The sequence below is a fragment of the Sapajus apella genome, unplaced genomic scaffold (genome assembly GCF_009761245.1).
Source record: "Sapajus apella isolate SASKATOON/1434 unplaced genomic scaffold, GSC_monkey_1.0 scaffold6, whole genome shotgun sequence".
Taxonomy (NCBI): domain Eukaryota; kingdom Metazoa; phylum Chordata; class Mammalia; order Primates; family Cebidae; genus Sapajus; species Sapajus apella.
This window is the reverse complement of record NW_022436946.1, coordinates 65,511,383-65,533,365: the sequence shown is the minus strand read 5'-3', so window position 1 is coordinate 65,533,365 and position 21,983 is coordinate 65,511,383. Positions and strand designations below refer to the sequence as shown.

General features: G+C 36.0%; 1 protein-coding gene across 1 annotated transcript in view; it reads right to left on the bottom strand.

The window, feature by feature from the left end:
* Window positions 1–21,983, bottom strand: part of ME1 (malic enzyme 1) — a 196,671-nt gene that overhangs the window by 92,979 nt on the left and 81,709 nt on the right. The window contains exons 5-6 of the mRNA XM_032275410.1: window positions 21,552–21,713; window positions 2,018–2,121 (exon numbers count right to left, since the gene is read on the bottom strand). Of these exons, the coding sequence (XP_032131301.1) occupies window positions 2,018–2,121; window positions 21,552–21,713 (266 nt within the window). The remainder of the gene's footprint in view (window positions 1–2,017; window positions 2,122–21,551; window positions 21,714–21,983) is intronic.

Sequence of the window (21,983 nt, the reverse complement as noted above, 5' to 3'; positions counted from 1 at the left end):
TTCCTTTCCTTTTATATAGCCTTAAAGTATTATCTATATGTCTTGATTAATGTCGTTACTGAGGAAGTTAGGTAATTTGAAAATCTTACATGAGCATTTCACAAGGTAAGGCACTTTATAAAAAACTATCAGAAATTATATCATGTGATCTCAAACTTAAACTGAAAAGTTCCTCAACTATTTCTATAAATAAGTATAGTTTAATGAAATAGGTCAAATAATTATAATAAACAAATCAAGCATGTGGTTCTCAAATGTAGTCTATACTAATTGGTAAATGTACTCAGCACTAAAACCTTGAGTAATGAGAGGTTCAATACATTCTAAATGTTGTGCAAACTGATGAAAGCACTTTCTGCTGTTGGATACAACTTCTTAAAAATAAACATTATAATAAAAAGAAACCAGAAGTGCATCTCTAGTTACAGTTAATTCTAGTGATGACTTTATTTCTAAGAAAAACCAAGGCAACATATGTGTTTTTAAATAGTATGTGGTTTTTGTGGCTATACAGTAACCAAGGGATGACTGTCAGTGTGACAAAATTCTCTCAGAATATATTACTAAATTATGGTGGGAGTCTCTTTTTTGGAAAAAAAAAAAAAAGGAAAAATTTACAATAGCATCTGACCCACAATCAAATGATAACTGGAAAAGATGAAAATACAGGTTGAGCATCCCTAATCCAAAAATCCAAAATCCAAAAATGCTCCAACATCTGAAACTTTTTGAGCACTGATACGATGCCACATACTCTGAACACATTATTTTTTTTATTGCATTCATGGTATATCATGTTTTTTACTGTTAAGGATTTATATGTGATAAGTATAAAAAAAAGTTTGCTTATTGGTAGCATGTAAAATTCAGAGTTAGGGATAATGGGGATGCCAAACAACCAAAGATTGTCCACACGTGTAGCTGAGAGAGTGACATCTTTGCCTCTGATGGTTCGATGTACACAAACTTTGTTTTACACACAAAATTATTTAAACTTTTGCATGAAATTACCCTCAGGCAGCCAGATATGGTGGATCACGCCTGTAATCCCAGCACTTTGGGAGGCCGAGGCAGGTGGATCACAAGTTCAGGAGTTCAAGACCAGCCTGACCAACATGGTGAAACCTCGTCTCTACTAAAAATACAAAAATTAGTGGGGGGTGGTGGCATGCACCTATAATCCCAGCTACTCAGGAGGCTGAGGCAGGAGAATTGCTTGAGCCCAGGAGGTGGAGTTTGCAGTGAGCAGAGCTTGCACCACTGCACTCCAGCCTGGGTGACAGAGTGAGACTCCATCTAAAAAAAAAATAAAAAATTACCTTCAGGCTATGTGTATATGGTTTATACGAAAAATAAATTTCATGTATAGATATGGGTACCGTCCCATTATACATATGAAAATACTTCAAAATATGCATAAACACTAATGGTCTCAGGTGTTTTGGATAAGAGACACTCAGCGTATACACTACTGCATTTTAATCAAATACTATAGATTTAATCAGAGATGCATGGATCGTGATGGAATACCCTGTTCTTGCTCCATCTGGAACCATGTGGACTAGATGAACTCATGCTCAATCCCTACCTCTTCCTTTGCTTTTCCTTTGTGGCTGGTAGTTGACCATAAAAGAGTTAAAGATGACTGAAGATCAGATTTTATCATCAACCAGAAAGTACAGATTGTCAATAAACATAAAAAGGTATGCCACATAATTTAGTCACTGGTCACTGCCTCCTTTACCATAGTCACACATTTCAACAGCCACAGGTTCTAAAGATTATTGTAAAAAAAAAAAAAAAGCATATTCAGGGACAGCAACAGAGATAATCTTTTCTGAATAGACACATGATATTATTATCTGCCCATTAATAATTATGAGGAGATAGGATATACACTTTTTTTCATTCAAATTACTTCTAATTATTAAACCATGTTACACAAATCTTGGATTTTTTAAATAGTCTATTATGTTATTGTTATTGACTAAAATATAGATAAAATAAAGATACATACTTGGAAGAAACTGCCTCCATGAATTCATCCAAAAAATCATCATATTCAGAACCTCTTACTCTTCTCTGCCGTAGTCCAATGTAGAGTGGATCTTTAAGTAACTCCTATTAAAAAAAAATGTTACCATAAAAATAGAAATAACTATAGGTATGCAATTTTTTGAGCCTCAGTTTTTTCATCTGTATAAAAAGGGATTAAAAATAGAAATAAAATCTGACTATACTGATTCAGAATTAACCTAGCATCATTACTTAATGTTACATAGGCTATATTTATAGTATTTATCCACCAAATAAAAAAGTAATTCCTAAATGTTAAAAACATTCTGGATTATTCTGAGGAAAAGAAAAAAATTATAGTATCTCGTTTGTGTTTATTTGAAAAGTACAATTCAGATTTTACAAAGGTTATCACACAGAGAAATAATATTGAGTATTAAAATATTAGCTTAAAGAATGGATAGACTGCAATTCCTTTCTTTGAGATGGAGTCTTGCACTGTTGCCCAGGTTGTAATGCAGTGACACCATTTCAGCTCCCTGCAATCTCTGCCTCCTGGGTTCAAGCAATTCTGCCTCAGCCTCCTGAGCAGCTGGGACTACAGGTGTGAGCCACCACACCCAGCTAATTTTTTTTTTTTTTTCTTAGTAGAGACGGGGTTTCACCATATTGGCCAGGATGGTCTCAATCTCCTGACCTTGCGATCTGCCCACCTGGGCCTCCCAAAGTGGTGCTGGGATTACAGGTGTGAACCAGCGCGCCCAGCTTAGCAATTGCTTTCTTAATTTTCCACTTCCAAAAACAAAATTTTCCAACAACAGTTTTATTTTACCTTTACTATAATAGTTAACAGACTTTAAAATAAACTTTTTAGCCTTTACTAGTATTTTCTTAAACTTTTTAACTTTATACAGTTTAAGTTGTCTCTTAAACTGATATATCTGAGAATATTGCTCTGTATAAGTTTTGATATATATAGTATGTAATATAAATTTTACTAAATCAGTTTTTAAATTGAGATATAATTTAAATACAGTATAATGTACCCATTCAACACAAAAGCTCTCAGTAAACTAGAAGCAGAATGAAACTTCCTCAATGCAATAAAGGATATCTATGAAAAACCCAAAGCTAATAGCATATTTATAGCATTTATAAAGACAAGAAAATTTACCCTTATCATTTCTACTCAACACTATACTGGAGACCCTATCTATCAGAATAAGGCAAGAAAAATAAAGGAATACAGATTGGAAAAAAAAGAAGCAAAACTTTTTTTATTGTACACACATGATTGTGTACATGGAAAATACTAAGAAATCTACAACAACAACAACAACAACAAAACCCAATAGAAAAAAATACATGAATTTAACACAATCACAGGTTATAAAGTAAATACACACAAATCAATTGTACCTCGATATACTTGCAATGGGCAGTTAAAAATAATACCATCCCAAAATGCAAAATTCACAAGGACATATTTGACAAAATATGTGTAATACTTGCATACTGTAAACTACAAAATATTGCTGAAAAAAAATCAAAAAGACTAAAAAGGGGGAAAAAACAGGAAAAAAAAAAAAAAAAAAGACCAAAGTGACACCTTCAGTAATGCAGAATACAGAAAATCAAAATAATGAACTTGTGAAACTGGCTAATGAGATTTCCAGGCAGAAAGCTGAATTGGCTTCTTGTGTCTATATAATAAGGTATAAAAAAGAGAAGAGCTAGAGAAGAAAATGTTCAGTATGTGATCAAAATTGAAGGAATATAGATGATATAGGACTTGCTGGTAAAAGATTTGCAGAGTAAAATAAGCTCTTCAAAGATCAAATTGTGTGGTTATAATAAATTTTTTAGAAACCTCTGAATGATTTAAAATGAAGCCTAATAGATCACCTTGACTAGACAAAAGGAACTGGCCCTGCAGCACTCTGACATACCAGCCAACAAAGGAAGGAAGCCCACTTTAAAAAGAATTGTGAATGGAGCCTCTGTCAAATTGAGTAGACTATAACCTCATACAGAGAAAGCCTAAAGAGTTTCCAAGGGTATGGTACTATCTTGGATTATTAAGACAAAGACACTTCAAAATTAAAATAATTATCTGGGTCCCCAATTTTCTATAGTCAGGAAACAGACTGAAAAGTTATTCAGCTGCTAATACAGATCATTTCTTATGAAAAATGAATGATATCTCAGAGGACAGAGCCAAGAACCAAGAGGGCAAAACCAAAAGCCTAAAAAAAACAATGAATTACAGAACTACTCTGAGGAAACAGAATGGGCCCTATTCACCCCTTATCCCAATGTAGGTGACCTGGCAACATGTGTACTGTGAGATTTCAGAATTGCTATGGCCCATTTAGAGCCATATGATTCCTACTCCTCCAGTTTTGAATGAGAATATTCATGATCATTATTCTGTCCTTGCCTTGCCATTGTATATTTGATATGTAGGAATACAGAAAGGAGTCCCACCATGTGGCAAAACCCAGAAAACCTCATTTGCATCTAGGCCTGATTTAGATGACAATATCTTGAACTCTGGACTTGCCGCTATCAGTGAGATGAAACTTTTGAAATCCTAGGATGGTGATGAACATATTTTGCATATGGAATGTAAATAATTTCTGAAAAATGAGAACTGATGTGGAGAAAGGCCCAGCTGTGGCAGGCATTCTAGCCTTCCTAGCCATTCCAGCACAAACTGCCAGCCCACAGAATCATAAACATTAATAAGACAGTAATTGTTTTAAGCCACTGAGTCTGTGGGTGGCTTTGGTAAATGATAAGGTTTTTCAGAAATGGCGATGTTAAGAAGGTTAAATCTTCAGATGTTAAGAATAATCTGAAGTGGAGTTTACTTAAAACCAACAGAAATTATAGCCCAGTTGTTCACACTTGTTGTCCTGTGTAATTAGTAATGGCACCCTCTGTCATTGTGAAATTGTCTTGGTTTGGCCAATATATCTTACTTATAATGTACTGCATAACAAAAGTTAAGGATTTCCAGCCAGCTGAAAATTAGCAAGTTATATCATATAAATGTATTTCAGATGAAATATGAAATCTGAAACCAAGTGCTGCTGTAAAGTGCAGCTGCTCCTTAAGGGATAAAAGCTTTAAACAATCTACTGGCAGGCTTCTGAGCAGCTGAGGTTGAAGTGCCAATGCACTACTAATGGCTGCCAGAATGAAAATACTTTCTCCTTGTCTAAAATATATTTAGACTTCTAAAGTGTGAATTAAAAAAGAACAAAATTGAGAAAAAAATGTTACGTTTCCCCTTCTCTTTCCTCCCTCCTTTCCCATGTTAATAATTAAAGTATACACCATAAAGAAGTCTGACTACAACATAGTAAAATACAAAGATTTATGAATAAGATAGAGATTTTGAAGTAAATCAGAAAGTTAAAAAATTCTTGATTTCGGGCAAGATGGCTGATGAACAACTCTGGTCTGCAGCTCCCAGAGAGACCAATGCAGAAGGTGGATGATTTCTGCATTTCCAGCTGGGCTGCCTGGTTCATCTAACTGGTACTGGTTAGACAGTGGGTGCAGCCCACAGAGGACGAGCAGAAGCAGGAGGGGGGCGTCACCTCACCCAGGAAGTTCAAGGGGTCAGGGAACTCCTTCCCCTAGCCAAGGGAGTGACAGACCATGCCATGAGGGACTGTACACTCCAGCCCAGACACTACACTTTTCCCATGGTCTTTGCAGCCCACAGGTCAGAAGATTCCCTTGGGTCCCTACACCAAAAGTGTCCTGAGTTTCAAGCACAAAACTGGGGGGATGTTTGGGTATACCCCAAGCTAGCTGTGGAATTTTTTTTTGTACCCTAGTGGTGCCTGGAACACCAGTGAGACAAAAACCATTCACTCCCCTGGAAAGGAGGCTGAAGCCAGGGAGCCAAGTGATCTTGCTCAGCAGATCCCACTCCCATGGAGTCCAGCAAGCTAAGATCCACTAGCTTGAAATTCTCACTGGCAACACAGCAGTCCAAAGACAACCTGGGACACTGGAGCTTGTTGGAGGTGGGGCCTCTGCCATTACTGAGGATTGAGTAGGCTGTTTTCCCCTCATAGTGTAAACAAAGCTGCCTTTAAGTTTGAACTGGGCAGAGCTCAAGGCAGCTCCACAAAGCCACTGTAGCCAGACTGCCTGTCCGGATTCCTCCTCTCTAGGCAGGGCATCTCTGAAAGAAAGGCAGCAGTCCCAGTCAGGGGCTTATAGATAAAACTCCCATCTCCCTGGGACAGAGCATCTGGGAGAAGGTGCAGCTGTGGGCACAGCTTCCATAGACTTAAACATTCCTGCCTGCTGGCTCTGAAGAAGAGAGCAGCAGATCTCCCCCGCACAATGTTTGAGCTCTGCTAAGGGACACACTGCCTCCTCAAGTGGGTTGCTGACCCCTGTGCCTCCTGACAGAGAGACGCTTCCCAGTAGGGGTCAACAGACACCTCACATAGGAGAGCTCCAGCTGGCAATTGGCGGGTGCCCCTCTTGGACAAAGCTCCCAGAGGAAGAAACAGGCAGCAATCTTTGCTGTTCTGCAGCCTCCGCTGGTGATCCCAGCTAAACAGGGTCTGCAGCAGACATCTAGCAAAATCCAGTAAACCTGCAGAAGGGGGCCTGACTGTTAGAAAGAAAACTAACAAACAGAAAGCAATAGCATCAACATCAACAAAAAGGACATCCACACAAAATCCTCATCAGAAGGTCACCAGCATCAAAGAGCACAGGGAGATAAATCTACAAAGATGAGGAAAAACCAGTGCAAAAAGGCTGAAAATTCCAAAAACCAGAACACTCCTTCTCCTCCAAAAGATCACAACCCCTCACCAGCAAGGAAGCAAAACTGGATGGAGAATGAATTTGACAAACTGGCAGAAGTAGGCTTTAGAAAGTAGGTAATATCAAATTTCTCTGTGCTAAAGGAGCATCTTCTAACCCAATGCAAGGAAGCTAAGAACCTTGATAAAAGGTTAGAGGAGCTGCTAACTAAAATAACCAGTTTAGAGAAGAAAATAAATGACCTGATGATGCTGAAAAAGAGAGCATGAGAACTTTGTGAAGCACACACAAATGTCCATAGCCAAATCGATCAAGTGGAAAAAAGGATATCAGAGATTGAAGATCAACTTAATGAAATAAAGTGTGAAGACAAGATCATAGAAAAAATAATGAAAAGGAACAAACAAAGCCTCCAAAACATATGTGACTCTGTGAGAAGACCAAATCTACATTTGACTGGTATACTTTAAAGTGACAAGGAGAATTAAACCAAGTTGGAAAACATATCTCAGGATATTATCCAGGAGAACCTCCCCAACCTAGCAAGACAGGCCAACATTCAAATTTAGGAAATACAGAGACTACCACAAAGATACTGCCCAAGAAAAGCAACCCCAACACACGTAATTGTCAGGTTCACCAAAATTGAAATGAAGAAAAAAATGTTAAGCGTAGCCAGAGAGAGAGGTCGGGTTACCCACAAAGGGAAGCCTATCAGACTAACAGCAGCTCTCTTTGCAGAAACTTTGTAAGCCAGAGAGAGTGAAGGTCAATATTCAACATTCTGAAAGAATTTTCAACCCAGAATTTCATATCCAGCCAAACTAAGCTTCATAAGTAAAGTAGAAATAAAATCCTTTACAGACAAGCAAATGCTGAGGGTTTTTGACACCACCAGGCCTGCCTCCAAGAGCTCTTGAAAAAAGCAATCAACATGGAAAGGGAAAACCAGTATCAGCCACTCTGAAAACAAACCAAAATATAAAGATCATTGACACTATGAAGAAACTGCATCAACTAGTGGGCAAGATAACTAGCTAACATCATAATGACAGGATCAAATTCACATATAACAATATTAACCTTAAATGTAAATGGGCTAAATGCCCCAATTAAATGGGCTGAATGCCCTAATTAAAAGGCACACACTGGCAAATTGGATAAAAAACCAAGACCCATTGGTGTGCTATATTCGGGAGACCCATCTCACATGCAAATACACACATAGGCTAAAAATAAGGGGATGAAGGAAGATTTACCAAGCAAATGGAAAGCAAAAAAATGCACTAGTTGCCATCCTACTCTCTGATAAAACAGACTTTAAACCAACAAAGATTAAAAAAGACAAAGAAGGGCATTAAATAATGGTAAAGGAATCAACGCAACAAGAAGAGCTAACTATCCTAAATATATATGCACCCAATACAGGAGCACCCAGATTCATAAAGCAAGTTCTTAAAGACCAACAAAGAGATTCCCACACAATAATAGTGGGAGACTTTAACACCCCATTGTCAATATTTGACAGATCAATGAGAAAGAAAATTATCAAGGATATTCAGGACTTGGACTCAGATCTGGAACAAGCAGACCTAATAGACATCTACAGAACTCTTCACCCCAAATCAACAGATATACATTCTTCTCAGCACCACATTGCACTTATCCTAAAATTGACCACATAACTGGAAGCAAAACAGTCCTCAGCAAATGCAAAAAAAAAATGGAAATCATAACAGTTTCTCAAATCACAGCACAATTAAATTAGAACTCAGGATTAAGAAACTCACTCAAAAATCACACAACTACATGGAAAATGAGCAACTTGCTCCTGAATGACGACTGGATAAATGACAAAATTAAGGCAGAAATAAATAAGTTCTTTGAAACCAATGAGAAAAAGGACACAATGAACTAAATCTCTGGGACACAGCTCGAGCAGTGTTTAGAGGGAAATTTATAGCACTAAATGCCCACAGGAGAAAGCAGGAAAGATAAAATCAACACCTTAACATCACAATTAAAAGAACTAGGAAGCAAGAACAAACAAATTCAAAAGCTAGCAGAAGAGAAGAAATAGCTAAGATTAGAGCAGAGCTGAAGGAGATTAGAGACACAAAAAACCCTTCAAAAAAATCAATGAATCCAGGAGCTGGGTTTTTTGTTTTGTTTTGTTTTGTTTTTTTAAGATTAACAAAATAGACCCCTAGCCAGACTAATAAAGAATAAAAAAAGATAAGAATCAAACAGACTCAATAAAAAATGATAAAATGTACGACCTAAAACCATAAAAACCCTAGAAGACAACCTAGGCAGTACCATTCAGGACATAGGCATGGGCTAAGACTTCATGACTAAAACACTACAAGCAATGGCAACAAAAGCCAAAATTGACAAATGGGATCTAACGGATCTAATTAAACTAAAGAGCTTCTGCACAGCAAAAGAAACTATCATCAGAGTGAAAAGACAACCTACAGAATGGGAGAACATTTTTGCAATCTATCCATCTGACAAAGGGTTAATATCCAGAATCTATAAGGAACTTAAACAAATTTTCAAGAAAAAAAAACAACCCCATCAAAAAGTGGGCAAAGGATATGAACAGACACTTCTCAAAAGAAAACATTTATGCATCCAGCAAACATATGAAAAAAAGCTCATCATTACTAGTCATTAGAAAATGCAAATCAAAACCACAATGAGATACCATCTCACACCAGTTAGAATGGCAATCATTAAAAAGTCAGGAAATAACAGATGCTGGAGAGGATGTGGAGAAATAGGAATGATTTTACATTGTTGGTGGGAGTGTAAATTAGTTCAACCATTGTGGAAGACAGTGTGGCAATTCCTCAAGGATCTAGAACTACAAATACCATTTGACCCAGCAATGATTTATAATCCTTTAGGTATATATTATATATAAAGACACATGCACACCTAAGTTTACTGCAGCACTATTTACAACAGCAAAGACTTGGAACCAACTCAAATGCCCATCAATGTTAGACTGGATAACGGAAATATGGTACATATACAACAGGGAATACTATGCAGCTGTAAAAAGAATGAGTTCAAGTCCTTTTCAGGGACATGGAGGAAGCTGGAAATCATCATTCTCAGCAAACTAACACAGGAACAGAAAACCAATCACAGCATGTTCTCCCTCATAAGTGGGAGTTGAACAACGAGAACACATGAGCACAGGAAGGGGAACATCACACACCAGGGCCTGTCAGGGGTGAGGGACAAGGGAAGAGACAGTATTAGGAGAAATACCTAATGTAGATGATGGGTTGATGGGTGCAGCAAAGCACCACGGCATGTATATACCTATGTAACAAACCTGCATGTTCTGCACATGTATCCCAGAACTTAAAATGTAAAAAAAAAAATTCTTCCAATCATAATAATATCCCTGTCAAAAATTAGTTTTTTTAAATTTCATAATTTTAATTAAGATAATTGAGGCTTGAATAATGAGTATATTCTCAGAGATTTGGTTGACAAAAAAAATTAGTATCTACAAAAAGCAATTTAACAAGATTATTCAATTTTGATAATGGTTTCATAGACCAAATAGACTGGCACAGAAGAAGTGATAGTAATTTACTAGATTAAAAACTTCTTATAGGCAGTACTAAACACTCAGATCATTGTTAGAGAATAAACACTTGCTATTAAGCAAGAACTTAAAAAAATGTCACACTAAATGCATGTGGTGCCACTGAAGACTTATGAAAATTTATAAGTGTGAGAAAAGGAAAATGACTGGGGAAAAAGTAAGGAACAAGACATATGGAAATATAGCAGAGCTCAAAAATGGAGGTAGGGAGGGCATATGTTGGTAATTATACTAATTATCTTACTTACTATCTCAACTCTGGACTCTTCAGAATGTATAACTGAAGCATCCATTTATTTGAAGCTAATCATTATCAAATCTCACCTTGTTTTTGTTTCTCACATTTCTTTCTTTCTTTTTTGTTTTTTGAGACGGAGTCTCACTCTTTCGCCAGGGTGGAATGCAGTGATGTCACCTCGGCTCACTGCAATCTCTGCCTCCTGGGTTCAAGAGATTCTCCTGCCCCAGCCTCCTGAGTAGCTGGGACTACAGACACCTGCCACCAAGCCCAGCTAATTTTGTATTTTTAGTAAAGACGGGATTTCACCATGTTGGCCAGGATGGTCTCGATCTCTTGACCTTGTGATCTGCTTGCCAAAGTGCTGGGATTACAGGCATGAGCCACTGCGCCCGACCTGTTTCTCACATTTCTATCCTTAAAATCTGAAGCGTCTGAGAATTTTGAAATACTGTCTTAATATTTTTAAGTGTTTTTGTCATTACAAAAGCAGTATTTGTTTTTCACCAATGTTTGAGGGCACTGAAAAGTAAAATTAAAAACAATACCAATAATTTCTACCCACTCAGAACTATGCAGCATTAGCACCTTGATGCATATTCTTCCACCAGGTCCTTTTCTTTGTGTCTATAAATATATATGATTATCTGTCCAAATTTGGCATGACAGCACAGAGTATATTTTAACCTCTTTTCACAAAGGAATATATGATGAAAGTTTTCATGTCAATAGACAAACATTTGTATTGGTACTCTGCTCTCCTGGAATGTATGAACAAATTAACAGACCCTTGTCACACCTCCAGTGGTATATAGTAAGTATGTCTATTTTGTTGCAGTCTCAAATAAGATACCTTTTCATATAATGCCTGTTTATGAAGTATACCTATAAACATACAATAGGATACAATAAGTAAATATCTATACTACCTGCTATATGTATGTCTGTGTGTGTGTGTGTGGCAAGTAGGCACAAAAATGTTATCAAATAGCATTCATTTATATTTCTTTTCTATTACTGTTGTTCATTTTTTTCATTAGTTTATTGACCATTTTTACTTCTTCATTTGTAAACTGTCTGTGTCCATATGTCCTTAGGCAATCTGTATATTGAACATTTGACATTTTCTTAAAGTGTTCTCTTTTTTTATGTTTTCTTTTAAAATCATTTTTTAGAGACAGGCTCTCACTCTATTGCCTATCCTGGAGTACAGTGGCATGATCATAGATAGTTCACTGTAGTCTCAAACTCCCAGACTCAAGCAATCCTCCTGCCTTGGCCTCCCAAGTAACTAGGACTACAGGCACCATGCCTAGCTAGCTTTATTTTACTTTTTGCAGAGACAGGGTCTCGTTTATGTTGCCCAGGCTGGTTTTGAACTCCTGGGCTAAGTGACCTTCCCACCTCAGCCTCCCAAAGTGTAGGGATTACAGGTGTGAGTTACTGAGCTTAGTCTAATATTCTCTTATCAACCTGAAAGTATTCTTTGAATATTAAGAACACTATATATCTTTATCTTCCATACTGTTGTAACTATTCCCCATTTTAGCATTTATTCTTAAACTTTATTTATAATCTACAGAAAATTATTTTCTTTGTTACCATTTCTTATTTTTTGTTACAGATTCTATAAAGAAATGACATATAACTTTTGCTGTTTTGTTGGCTCGTGTCATCAACAGTATTAAGCAAAGTAACCATTACATTCAGGCAAGAGTCTCAAACCAGTAGCACTAAAATGTCAGCATGCACATGAGCTGGCATGATTGTTAAAAAGCGCTAGAAATAAAAATGATTAAAATTTACTTGTGATTCAGCATGTCTGGAGTGGGGTGCAAAATTCCACATTCTTAACACATGCCCCTGATAAATCTGAAGTGGTGAGAACTTGTATTATTATTTCGAACTTATACTATTAAATTAAAACCATTCTCCTATTTCCTACCAGGTTCCTGTCTCATTTAAATAATTTTTCTATTTTGTTCTATACAATCAGTATTTCTGAAATTTACCTCAAAATTTCAAGAAAAATTTGTAGTTATAGTGTGTATAAAATCAAACGAAAGAAAGACCCCATTCTCTTTCCCAAGGCACTAGTGTAGTGTCTCAAAAAAACAGATAAATTCTTGATAAAATCCATTATCACCTTCTAATTTAGAGAAGATGGGGCAAAGTGAGACAACAAAGAGCAAGCAAATGAAACGCCAAACCAATATCTTGGGAGTTGAGAATTTTCTTCTTTCCCTGGCTTTACTATTGATGACTGGTATTCATTCCAATACAGAATCATTTGTGTGAAGTGGCAAGCAGTATAAAAGTATAAAGGGTAGAAGTGAAGGAGGGCTAAAGGACAGATGATGATACTATAGTTGGTATCACATGGTAAGCAGAATAATGTCTTCCCCCCAAAACGCCAACATTCTAATCCCTGGGACATGTGAATATGTTACCTTATATGGTAAAAGAAATGTTACATGACTAAGGGTGAGTCCTTAAAAGTGAACACTTTTTCTGGCTGAAGTCAGAGAAAGAGATGTAAGATGGATGCAGGGTCAGAGAAATGCTGCTATGTTGCTGGCTTTGAAAATGAATAAAGGGGGCCATGAACCAAGGAATGCATGCAGTCTAGAAGCTGAAAATGACCAGGAAATAGAATATAGCCATACTGACACCTTTCATGATTTTAACCTTTTGAGACTGTGTTGGCCTTGTGACCTACAAGGGCTACAGGAAAATGCATTTATGTTGTTTTAAGTCACTAAATTTGTAACAATATGTTACAGCTGCAATAGAAAACAAACACAGGCCACATTTTGGTGATAACATCAGATTCTGTAGAGAGGCTAGAAGATATACAGCAGGTACACACAACACAAAATCTATAAAGTTTTTCCTTCATTCAGTTTCTTTCCAGCAGGGCTGGTTCATGCCAAAGATGAAGACTACTTTCTGGAACACACAGGGGAATCGTCTAAATGGGAAAGATCACTCTTCAACTTTGCCAGCTCAAGCAATAAGGATTCTCTATCAGGGTTCACTGTACACATCAGCTAAAGGCCAGACTAAACATAAAAGCTGAGACCTGGCAATGGTTTAATAAGCAAAGAATAACTATGCAGAAATGATGTTCTCCTACTCATTTTGCCCATGACCTCTTGAGGACTGACCATGTGCTATGGGCTGAATGGTGTTGCCCCCAACTTCGTATGTTGAATCCCTAAGGAAATTAATCCCAAAGGAAAAGAAGCTATTATATCAAAAGGACACCTGCACATATATGTTAATCACAGTAAAATCCACAGTTGCAAAGATATAAAATCAACCTCAAGTGCCCATCAACCAATGAGTGGATAAAGAAAATGTGGTATATGTATATATGAAAATGTGGTGTATGTGTATATATATCATAGTATACTATACTATAGATATACATCATACTATGATATATATAGTATACTATGATATATATGTGAAAATGTAGTGTATGTATATATATATATATCATAGTATATATGATATATATCATAGTATAAGAAAATGCGGTATATGTGTATATATATCATACACCACATATCACCACTATGATATCCTATGATATATATACACATACACCACATTTTCACATATATATCATAGTGTACTACTCAGCCATATAAAAGGATGAAACAATGTCCTTCCCAGCAACTTGGATGAAACTCAAGGCTATTAGCATAAATGAAATAACTCAGGAATGGAAAACCAAATACTGAATATTCTCACTTATAAGTGGGAGCTAAGCTATAGGTACACAGGAACATACAAAGCAGTATAGTGGACACTGGAGACTCAGATGGGAGGAGGGTAGGAAGTAGATAAGGGGAAAAAATTACCTATTGGGTACAATGTCATTCAGGTGTCTAGCCAAGTACTTCTGTGTACTTCTGTTGTGGTGTCTTAGTTTCCTAATCTTCCTTTAGCTCAAAGCTGCAGAAGTTTTAAAGCAGTCAGGCAAATGTAGCTTTATGGCAAGTGAAGACTGTCTTATTAACTTGCAGCGAATTCATTTTCTGTTTTCATTACTATCTAGTACATGTACATATGATAAAAGAGGAAAACATTTATAATTTGTATTAAAAGGGGATTTACTTTTATTAAAATTTGCGAGGTTGTTTTGGATAAGAAACTAAGTGATGTTATCAAGCAGTTTTTATACTTTGGTTATGAAGTGTAAAACTATGCAGAGATTCAAAAAAGCAATAAGATTAAAAATTATTACTACAGAAATATTTTGACTAAAATCAGTTTTCTACATGTAAAACTGTCACTACATAAAAACACCATTCCATTTTAAACAAACCCATAGACTCAGTGACAATTAAGTTTTCCTTCCCATCTTCTTAGTAAAGCAGATCAGTTTTCTACATGTGAAATTGTCACTACATAAAAACACTATTACAATTTAAACAAACCCACAGACTCAGTCATAATTAAGCTTTCCTTCCTGTATTCTCAGTAAAGCAGCAGTGGAAGAATAAATACAAAGAATAAAATGTCAGAATGAATAAAATAAGAACATTATGCATGGCAACTCAATTGATTCCAAATATTTTTCTATTCTTCACCATACATTATTAAAGAACATAAAAATCCAGATTAGGATGTTTTACAGGTTACAATATTACTAACATAGTTTGAACTCCAAGAACTCAAACAGAAAGAGAAAGTTACGTGTCAAAGCATTTCTATCTATTTTAAGCAACAGAAAAGTTAAACCAGAATCTTAAACGCTTCTATTTTTACCCTGAGAAGTACTGTATTGCTAATGGAATACAGTTGATATGCACAGCCCAGAAGTCAATAAAAGTAACAGCAAGTTGAATCAAAGATGAAAAGATATTTTGCTTAATAAATGCAACATACCTTGATCAGATTTGAAAAAAAATACTTGCCCCCAAATTAATTCTTCTGAGTAATCAAATAATATGTAACTATTTCTTTGCTTAGAAATGTAAAATACTATATAACATTAGCAGACTAGAATATTGTTGCTACTGTTAATGAGTTAATTTTTCAACTGGCTATTACTATTACATAGAAAAGCTATTAGGTTTTGAATATTTATTTTATAAGCAGCCACTTTACTGAGTGCTATAATTTGACCACAGTATTTTTGGTTGGTTTTCTTGGGTTTCAGTAATAGGTAAACATATTACTTAAAAATAATGGTAATTATTTTTTCCTGTCAGTTATATCCCATTTGTTTTTGCTGTCTCATTACATAGGCTAGAATTTTCTGAAAAATAAAAAACAGAACAGCAGTGATAACAGCTCTCCTGACTTTTAAAAGAATGCCTCTAATACATTACCACTAATTATGATGTAGCTAATGATTTGAATAGATTTCAAACATTAACATTATTTCAACATGAAAATATTCTGCAATATTTTACTTGCCAATAGTTTATAAAGAACTTTGGCTTCTACATCTACATTCATGTGAGCTAACATTTACTAAGTGCTTACTAAATGCCAATCACAACTTAAGCATTCTAAATGTATTAAACCATGACAGCTCTATGAGGTAAGTACTCATTTTACATGAGCAAAACACAGAAAGTTGAGTAGTTCTTTTAAGATTATTAACTAGTAAGTGATAAAACTGGGAGCATGGGTAAACATGAGACTAATTAGCAATTTCTTGGTTTGTGCTATTTTTTTTTTTTTTTTACCAGGTTTGGATATCAAGGTTATGCTCTTTTTAAAAACTGAAATGTTAATCTGTCAATTTTAATATGCTCTGGGACAGTTTATTTAACATAGAAACTATATTTCCTTAAAAGCTTGAATAACCAAATCCTTAATTTTATCTGAGCTTAAAACTTAATTCTGCTTATTTAACAATGAAATTTACATCTATTTTCTTTTCTTTTTTTTTTTTTTTTTTTTAGACGGAGTCTCACTCTGTCACCCAGGCTGGACTGGGGTATGGTGGTGCGATCTAGGCTCACTGCAACCTCTGCCTTTGGGGTTTAAGCAAGTCTCCTGCCTCAGCCTCCTGAGAAGCTGGGATTACAGGCATACGCCACCATGCTCGGTTAATTTTTTTGGCATTTTTAGTAGAGATGGGTTTTACCATATTGGCCAGGTTGGTCTCTAACTCCTGACCTTGTGATCCTCCCACCTCAGCCTCCCAAAGTGCTGGGATTACAGGCATGAGCCACTGTGCCCGGCCATCTATTTTCCTTTTTGTCTGTTTGCCTCTTATATTTTTATTTATTCTGTGCATGGGCTCTGGTGACAATTGATAAGCATTCCACCAGTTTGAATAGGGCCTAATCCTTTTATCTAGTAGCTTAGTGGTCATAACTGATAGTCACCAGGTGAAGGCTGGTGATGCCAGAAAGACTAACCATATGATCTGGATAGGGCCTTTTCATTACATAGTACCAGTCAACCTGGAGACTGAGTTCAACTACATAGGCAATCAGTCAATCAATCATGACTAGGTAATGGATCCTGAATAAAACTCTGAACAGTGGGACACATGTTGATATTGAATATCCACATTGGGAGGGTGACATCTTCTGATTCTACAAGAAAATGGACACTTCACAATTGGGACTCTTTTAGACACCTCTCTATGCATCTCCTCTTTTGTGTGATTTTAATGTGTATCTTTCACCCATAATATACTGTAACTGTGAGTACAATAGCTTTCAGTGAGTTTTGTGAGTTCTAGCAAATTAACAAGCCTGAAGTTGGTTTTGGGAAGCTCGTGAACTTGCAATTGATGTCAGAAATGAGGGCAGTCTTGGGGAGTATACCCGTAAACTTTGTAGTGTAACTAACTCTGTGTACAGCTAAACTGTCTTTTATAAAGGGAACAAATAATTTACTCTCCTTTTACAACAAGAACTCTAGTTGATCATTTAATAGTATACATTTTTACAATTAAATTCCCCAAATATGATTTATTTAAAAAGATAAGTTATAAGAAGATAACAGTAATGCTGAGTTTAAAACTAAGAGTGAGGCAGGAGAATAGGGTCTGGAAGCTGGAAACCTAAGGCCATTTTGCACTGACTTCCTAGAACCAAACTGAAAGGAAAACCCTAAATTTCCACGCTTAAGTAACAAAAAGACCAGAGGCTACTCCCTTTGCAAACCTCTACCTTTTCTGCTAGCAGATGAGAAATTGAAAGTACCTCTGACTGGTTGGTTTTTGCAACCAATCAGACGTTTGCACAGGAGTGTAACTTTGTAACTTCACTTCAGCCTCTGATGAGTTGCTGTCCACAACCAGTCAGACCGACTGTGGGCCAAGTCTTCATATGCATAGAAGTGCAGCTTTGTAACTTCACTTTAGCCTCCAATTGGTTGCTTTCCACAACCAATCGGATGTTTGCTAGGAGTGTGACCTTTGTAACTTCATTGATTGCAGGCCACCACCTCATTTACATGGGGTGATCACCAAGTGGCCAATGGGAAACCTCTAGGCGGTATTTGGACCTGAGAAATTCTGTATTCAGGTCCCTGAGTGGCTGCTCAGGCCTCCTCCTGGGCTGTGGGCTCCCACCCACCACCCTGACATACACACACCCTTCCTAGCCTTTGGCAACTACCATTCTACTCTCTATCTCCATGAGGGCAACTTTTTTAGCTTGGTTGTGAGAACTTGGGATATTATGCTTTCATTTTCAATAAATCTCTGCTTTTGTTGCTTCATTCTTTCCTTGCTTTGTGTGATTTGTCCAATTCTTTGTTCACCGCTAACAAAACCATATGATAATTCTCAGAGAATTGGTTTGCTAAACACTTTCAAAAGCCTTTACCAAAGCAACTAATACATGCTGAAACTAGTTACATGTGTATCTCCTCTTCTAGATTCAGAGCATCTTGCTGGCAAAATCCTAAGTTTCTTACTCCAATAACATCTAGGCTTTTTTTAGGCTTTGATGGATAGCAGATATTCAATATTTTTTAAATTTTGATTTATTGATACATAAATTTGTTCATTTTTATGGGGTACATGTGATACTTTGTTACATGCATGCAATATGTAATGATCAAGTCAGGGCATTTAGGGAGTCCATCACTTGAGTATCATTTCCACGTGGTGGTAGCATTTAAAGTCCTCTCTTCTAGCTATTTTGAAATATACAATGCATTGTTGGTAACTGTAGTCACCCTACTCTGCTTTTAATCATTAGAACTTACTCCTTCAATCTACATATTTGCACCCCTTAACCAACCTGTCTTCATCCTCACACCCGCTACTCTGACATACACACACCCTTCCCAGACTTTGGCAACTACCTCCATGAGATCAACGTTTTTTAGCTTGAGTGTGAAAACATGGGATATTTGTCTTTCTGTGCCTGGTTTATAATGAGTAGGTACTCAATATTAGTCTAATTCAATTAAATCTACCAAATGGAATTCGAGGAGTTTCAGACAGGTCTCTAAGTGACAAAAGTATGCTCCAGTGACCTGTCAAAGAGTTAAAGATCCACCATTCACTTAATTTTCTTCCCTTAATATTCCTGAAAGTCCAGTGGCAGTAAGCAAAATCTCTAGAAATAATACATAGCATTTTAACAATAGATTAGATAATCAGATTATTTTCTAATTTAACAGCTTAAAAATTTTGAAATGTAGTATACGCCAGACATATCTTAATAAAACAAGAGCAAAAAAGCAGATCTACAGCTGGGTAAAGTAAGAAATTTCATGAAGGGTAAGTGGATGGGTTCTGCAGGCTAAGGAAGTAAGATACTGGATAGAAATGTAATAATATAGAAACACTGAACACCACAAGAGGAAACAAATGCACACTAAACAGAGATAATGTGGAAAATTCATGATAACCATCAACTTGGCAATTTTAAGACCTACTTTCATGAAGTCAACTCTTTCATATAATACAATCTCTTTTATGAAATCAATTCTTTCATATAAAACAGTCTATTAATACATGAGTCTTAGTGTTATAGTTTTACTAGTGCACAGCTTTTTTTTAATGTCCATCTTATACAAACAATCTCAATAAATGGCCCAGGTTTAAACTTGAATTCTTGCTGGACATGGTGGCTTGCACCTGTTATCGCAGTGAAGCAGGAGGATTTTTTGAGACCAGGAGTTCAAAACCAGCCTGGGCAACATAGCAAGACCCTGTCTCAAAAAAAAAAAGGTTAAAAAAAATTAGCTGGGTGTGATGGTGCACACTTGGAATCCCAGCTACTCGAAAGGCTGAGGTAGGAGGATCATTTGGGCTCAGGAGTTTAAGGCTGCAGTGAGCTATGACAGTGCCACTACACTAAAGCCTGGGTGGCAGTGCAAGATCCTATGTCTTACAAAAAAACAAAAAAGCCAAATTCCTACATTTTTGCATGCCAGTTTTGTCATTATATATTCACTTCTTCATAGAATTTTAAGATATACTATATATTTTTGTAATTTTTAAAATTTGATTTCAATGTAAACAAAAAATTAGCCAGGCATGGTGGAAAGTGCCTGTAGTTCCAGCTACTTGGGAGGCTGAGGTGGGAGAATCACCTGAGTGTGGGAGACTAAGGCTGCAGTGAGCCATGATCATGGTAGTGCACTCTAGCCTGGGCAATGGCAGTGAGACCCTGTCTTAAAAATTTTTTTAAAAATAAGGAAAAAACTCTTTTATTTCAATGTAACTTATCACATACTAATTTTTAGAATATCTTTTAAAATAAAGTAGAAATATATTTATTTTATTTTATTTAAAACTTTTAGAGCAGGGTCTCACTCTGTAGCCCAGGCTGGAGTTCAGTGGCACAATCATAGCTCACTGCAGCCTGATTCTCCTGGGTTCAATCCTCCTACCTTCTAGCCTCCTCCTGAGAAGGTAGGACTATAGGTATGCACCACCTCTTCTGGCTTGAGGAAAATATCAGAATAATTATTTAAAGAGGCCAGCTTCGATCATTTCTAAGCCATTTCTATTGGTATTGAAAAAGAAAATGCCAAATAAGCCATGTATTTTTATCAAAATATACCCTTTGATAAAGGTTAAGTGAGCATTCATACACAGATCAAGTTAAATATAACTTTGTATGTGTAGATTAAAAAACATAACTGGTTAAGTTACTATTGTAAATATATTTTTGCTCATTCAAAAAATACATTTCACATTACTGACAGATCAAAAGTTATATTTTCAATTGTTTTAGAAGGAGACAAAGAAAATAAACATAATGCATGTACATATTTATATCAAGGTCTTATTTGGTGATCTATCTGTTTGGGACCTAGGTTTGAAATTTGTAAATAATTTTTTAAAAGTTTATCCTTAACTGACTATTTCTGTTTCAGAAAATTCTACCTTTAGCTTCTAGTATCCATCTAACTAATCCTAAATATTAGCAGTAAAGGATGAGCAAAAGTAAGTAGTAGTTAACATCTAACTTTAAGATTCTAAATATTGAGTCAGGAACGAGAAAAGTTAAACTCCAAATGATCTACCTCAAGTTCAATACAGTTTTAAAACAAGAATATTTCAGATTGACTAAACTTAGTAAATCCCATACGATTAATTCCTATATAATACAAAAATAATAATTTTTAAAACTATTAAGTCTTAAAGTAAAACATACACTCTATGGAATAATGGTGTAAATGCATACCAAAGTATCACAAGGCACTAGGGAAGCAGATAAAAGATTAATCATGCTATAAAGATGGGAAAAGGAGAACAGAAGAGGTAATTTTTTTATAATAGCAAAGGATAGGTTTGGAGAGAGAGAGAGCCAGACAAAAAAGAATGAATTTTATGAAGTTCCCAGAATAAGTTCAAAATGCAAGAATTGGTGCCATTTTTAAAGGTACACAGCTTCCTTACAGACTTAAATTATTTACCTCGTTTTCGGTTCCCACATCCAGAATGACAGGCAGACATTCTTGAGGATTCATCCCTCCACAAGCTGTATATAGAGCCAATTTACCCACAGGGATGCCCATTCCATTACAGCCAAGATCTCCCAAGCCAAGAATACGCTCTCCATCGGTCACCACAATGGCCTAGAAGAAAAATTACCTATTAACAAGTTTTTGCAAATCCTGAGACACAATTTCTGACAAATTTCTGAAGTTAATACTCGTGAAATATTAAGCTGTTAAAAAATATAAATTGAATGTATATGAAAAAGATTTTATAATTGTAATTGTGGAAGAATAGGGTGAATAAATGAACTTGATTTATAAATATATTTAATTAGGTTATGGAAAAAAGAAGGGCAAGTAAACACATAAAGATTCAAACAAACCAAATAAGTTTGCAATCAAGAGAAG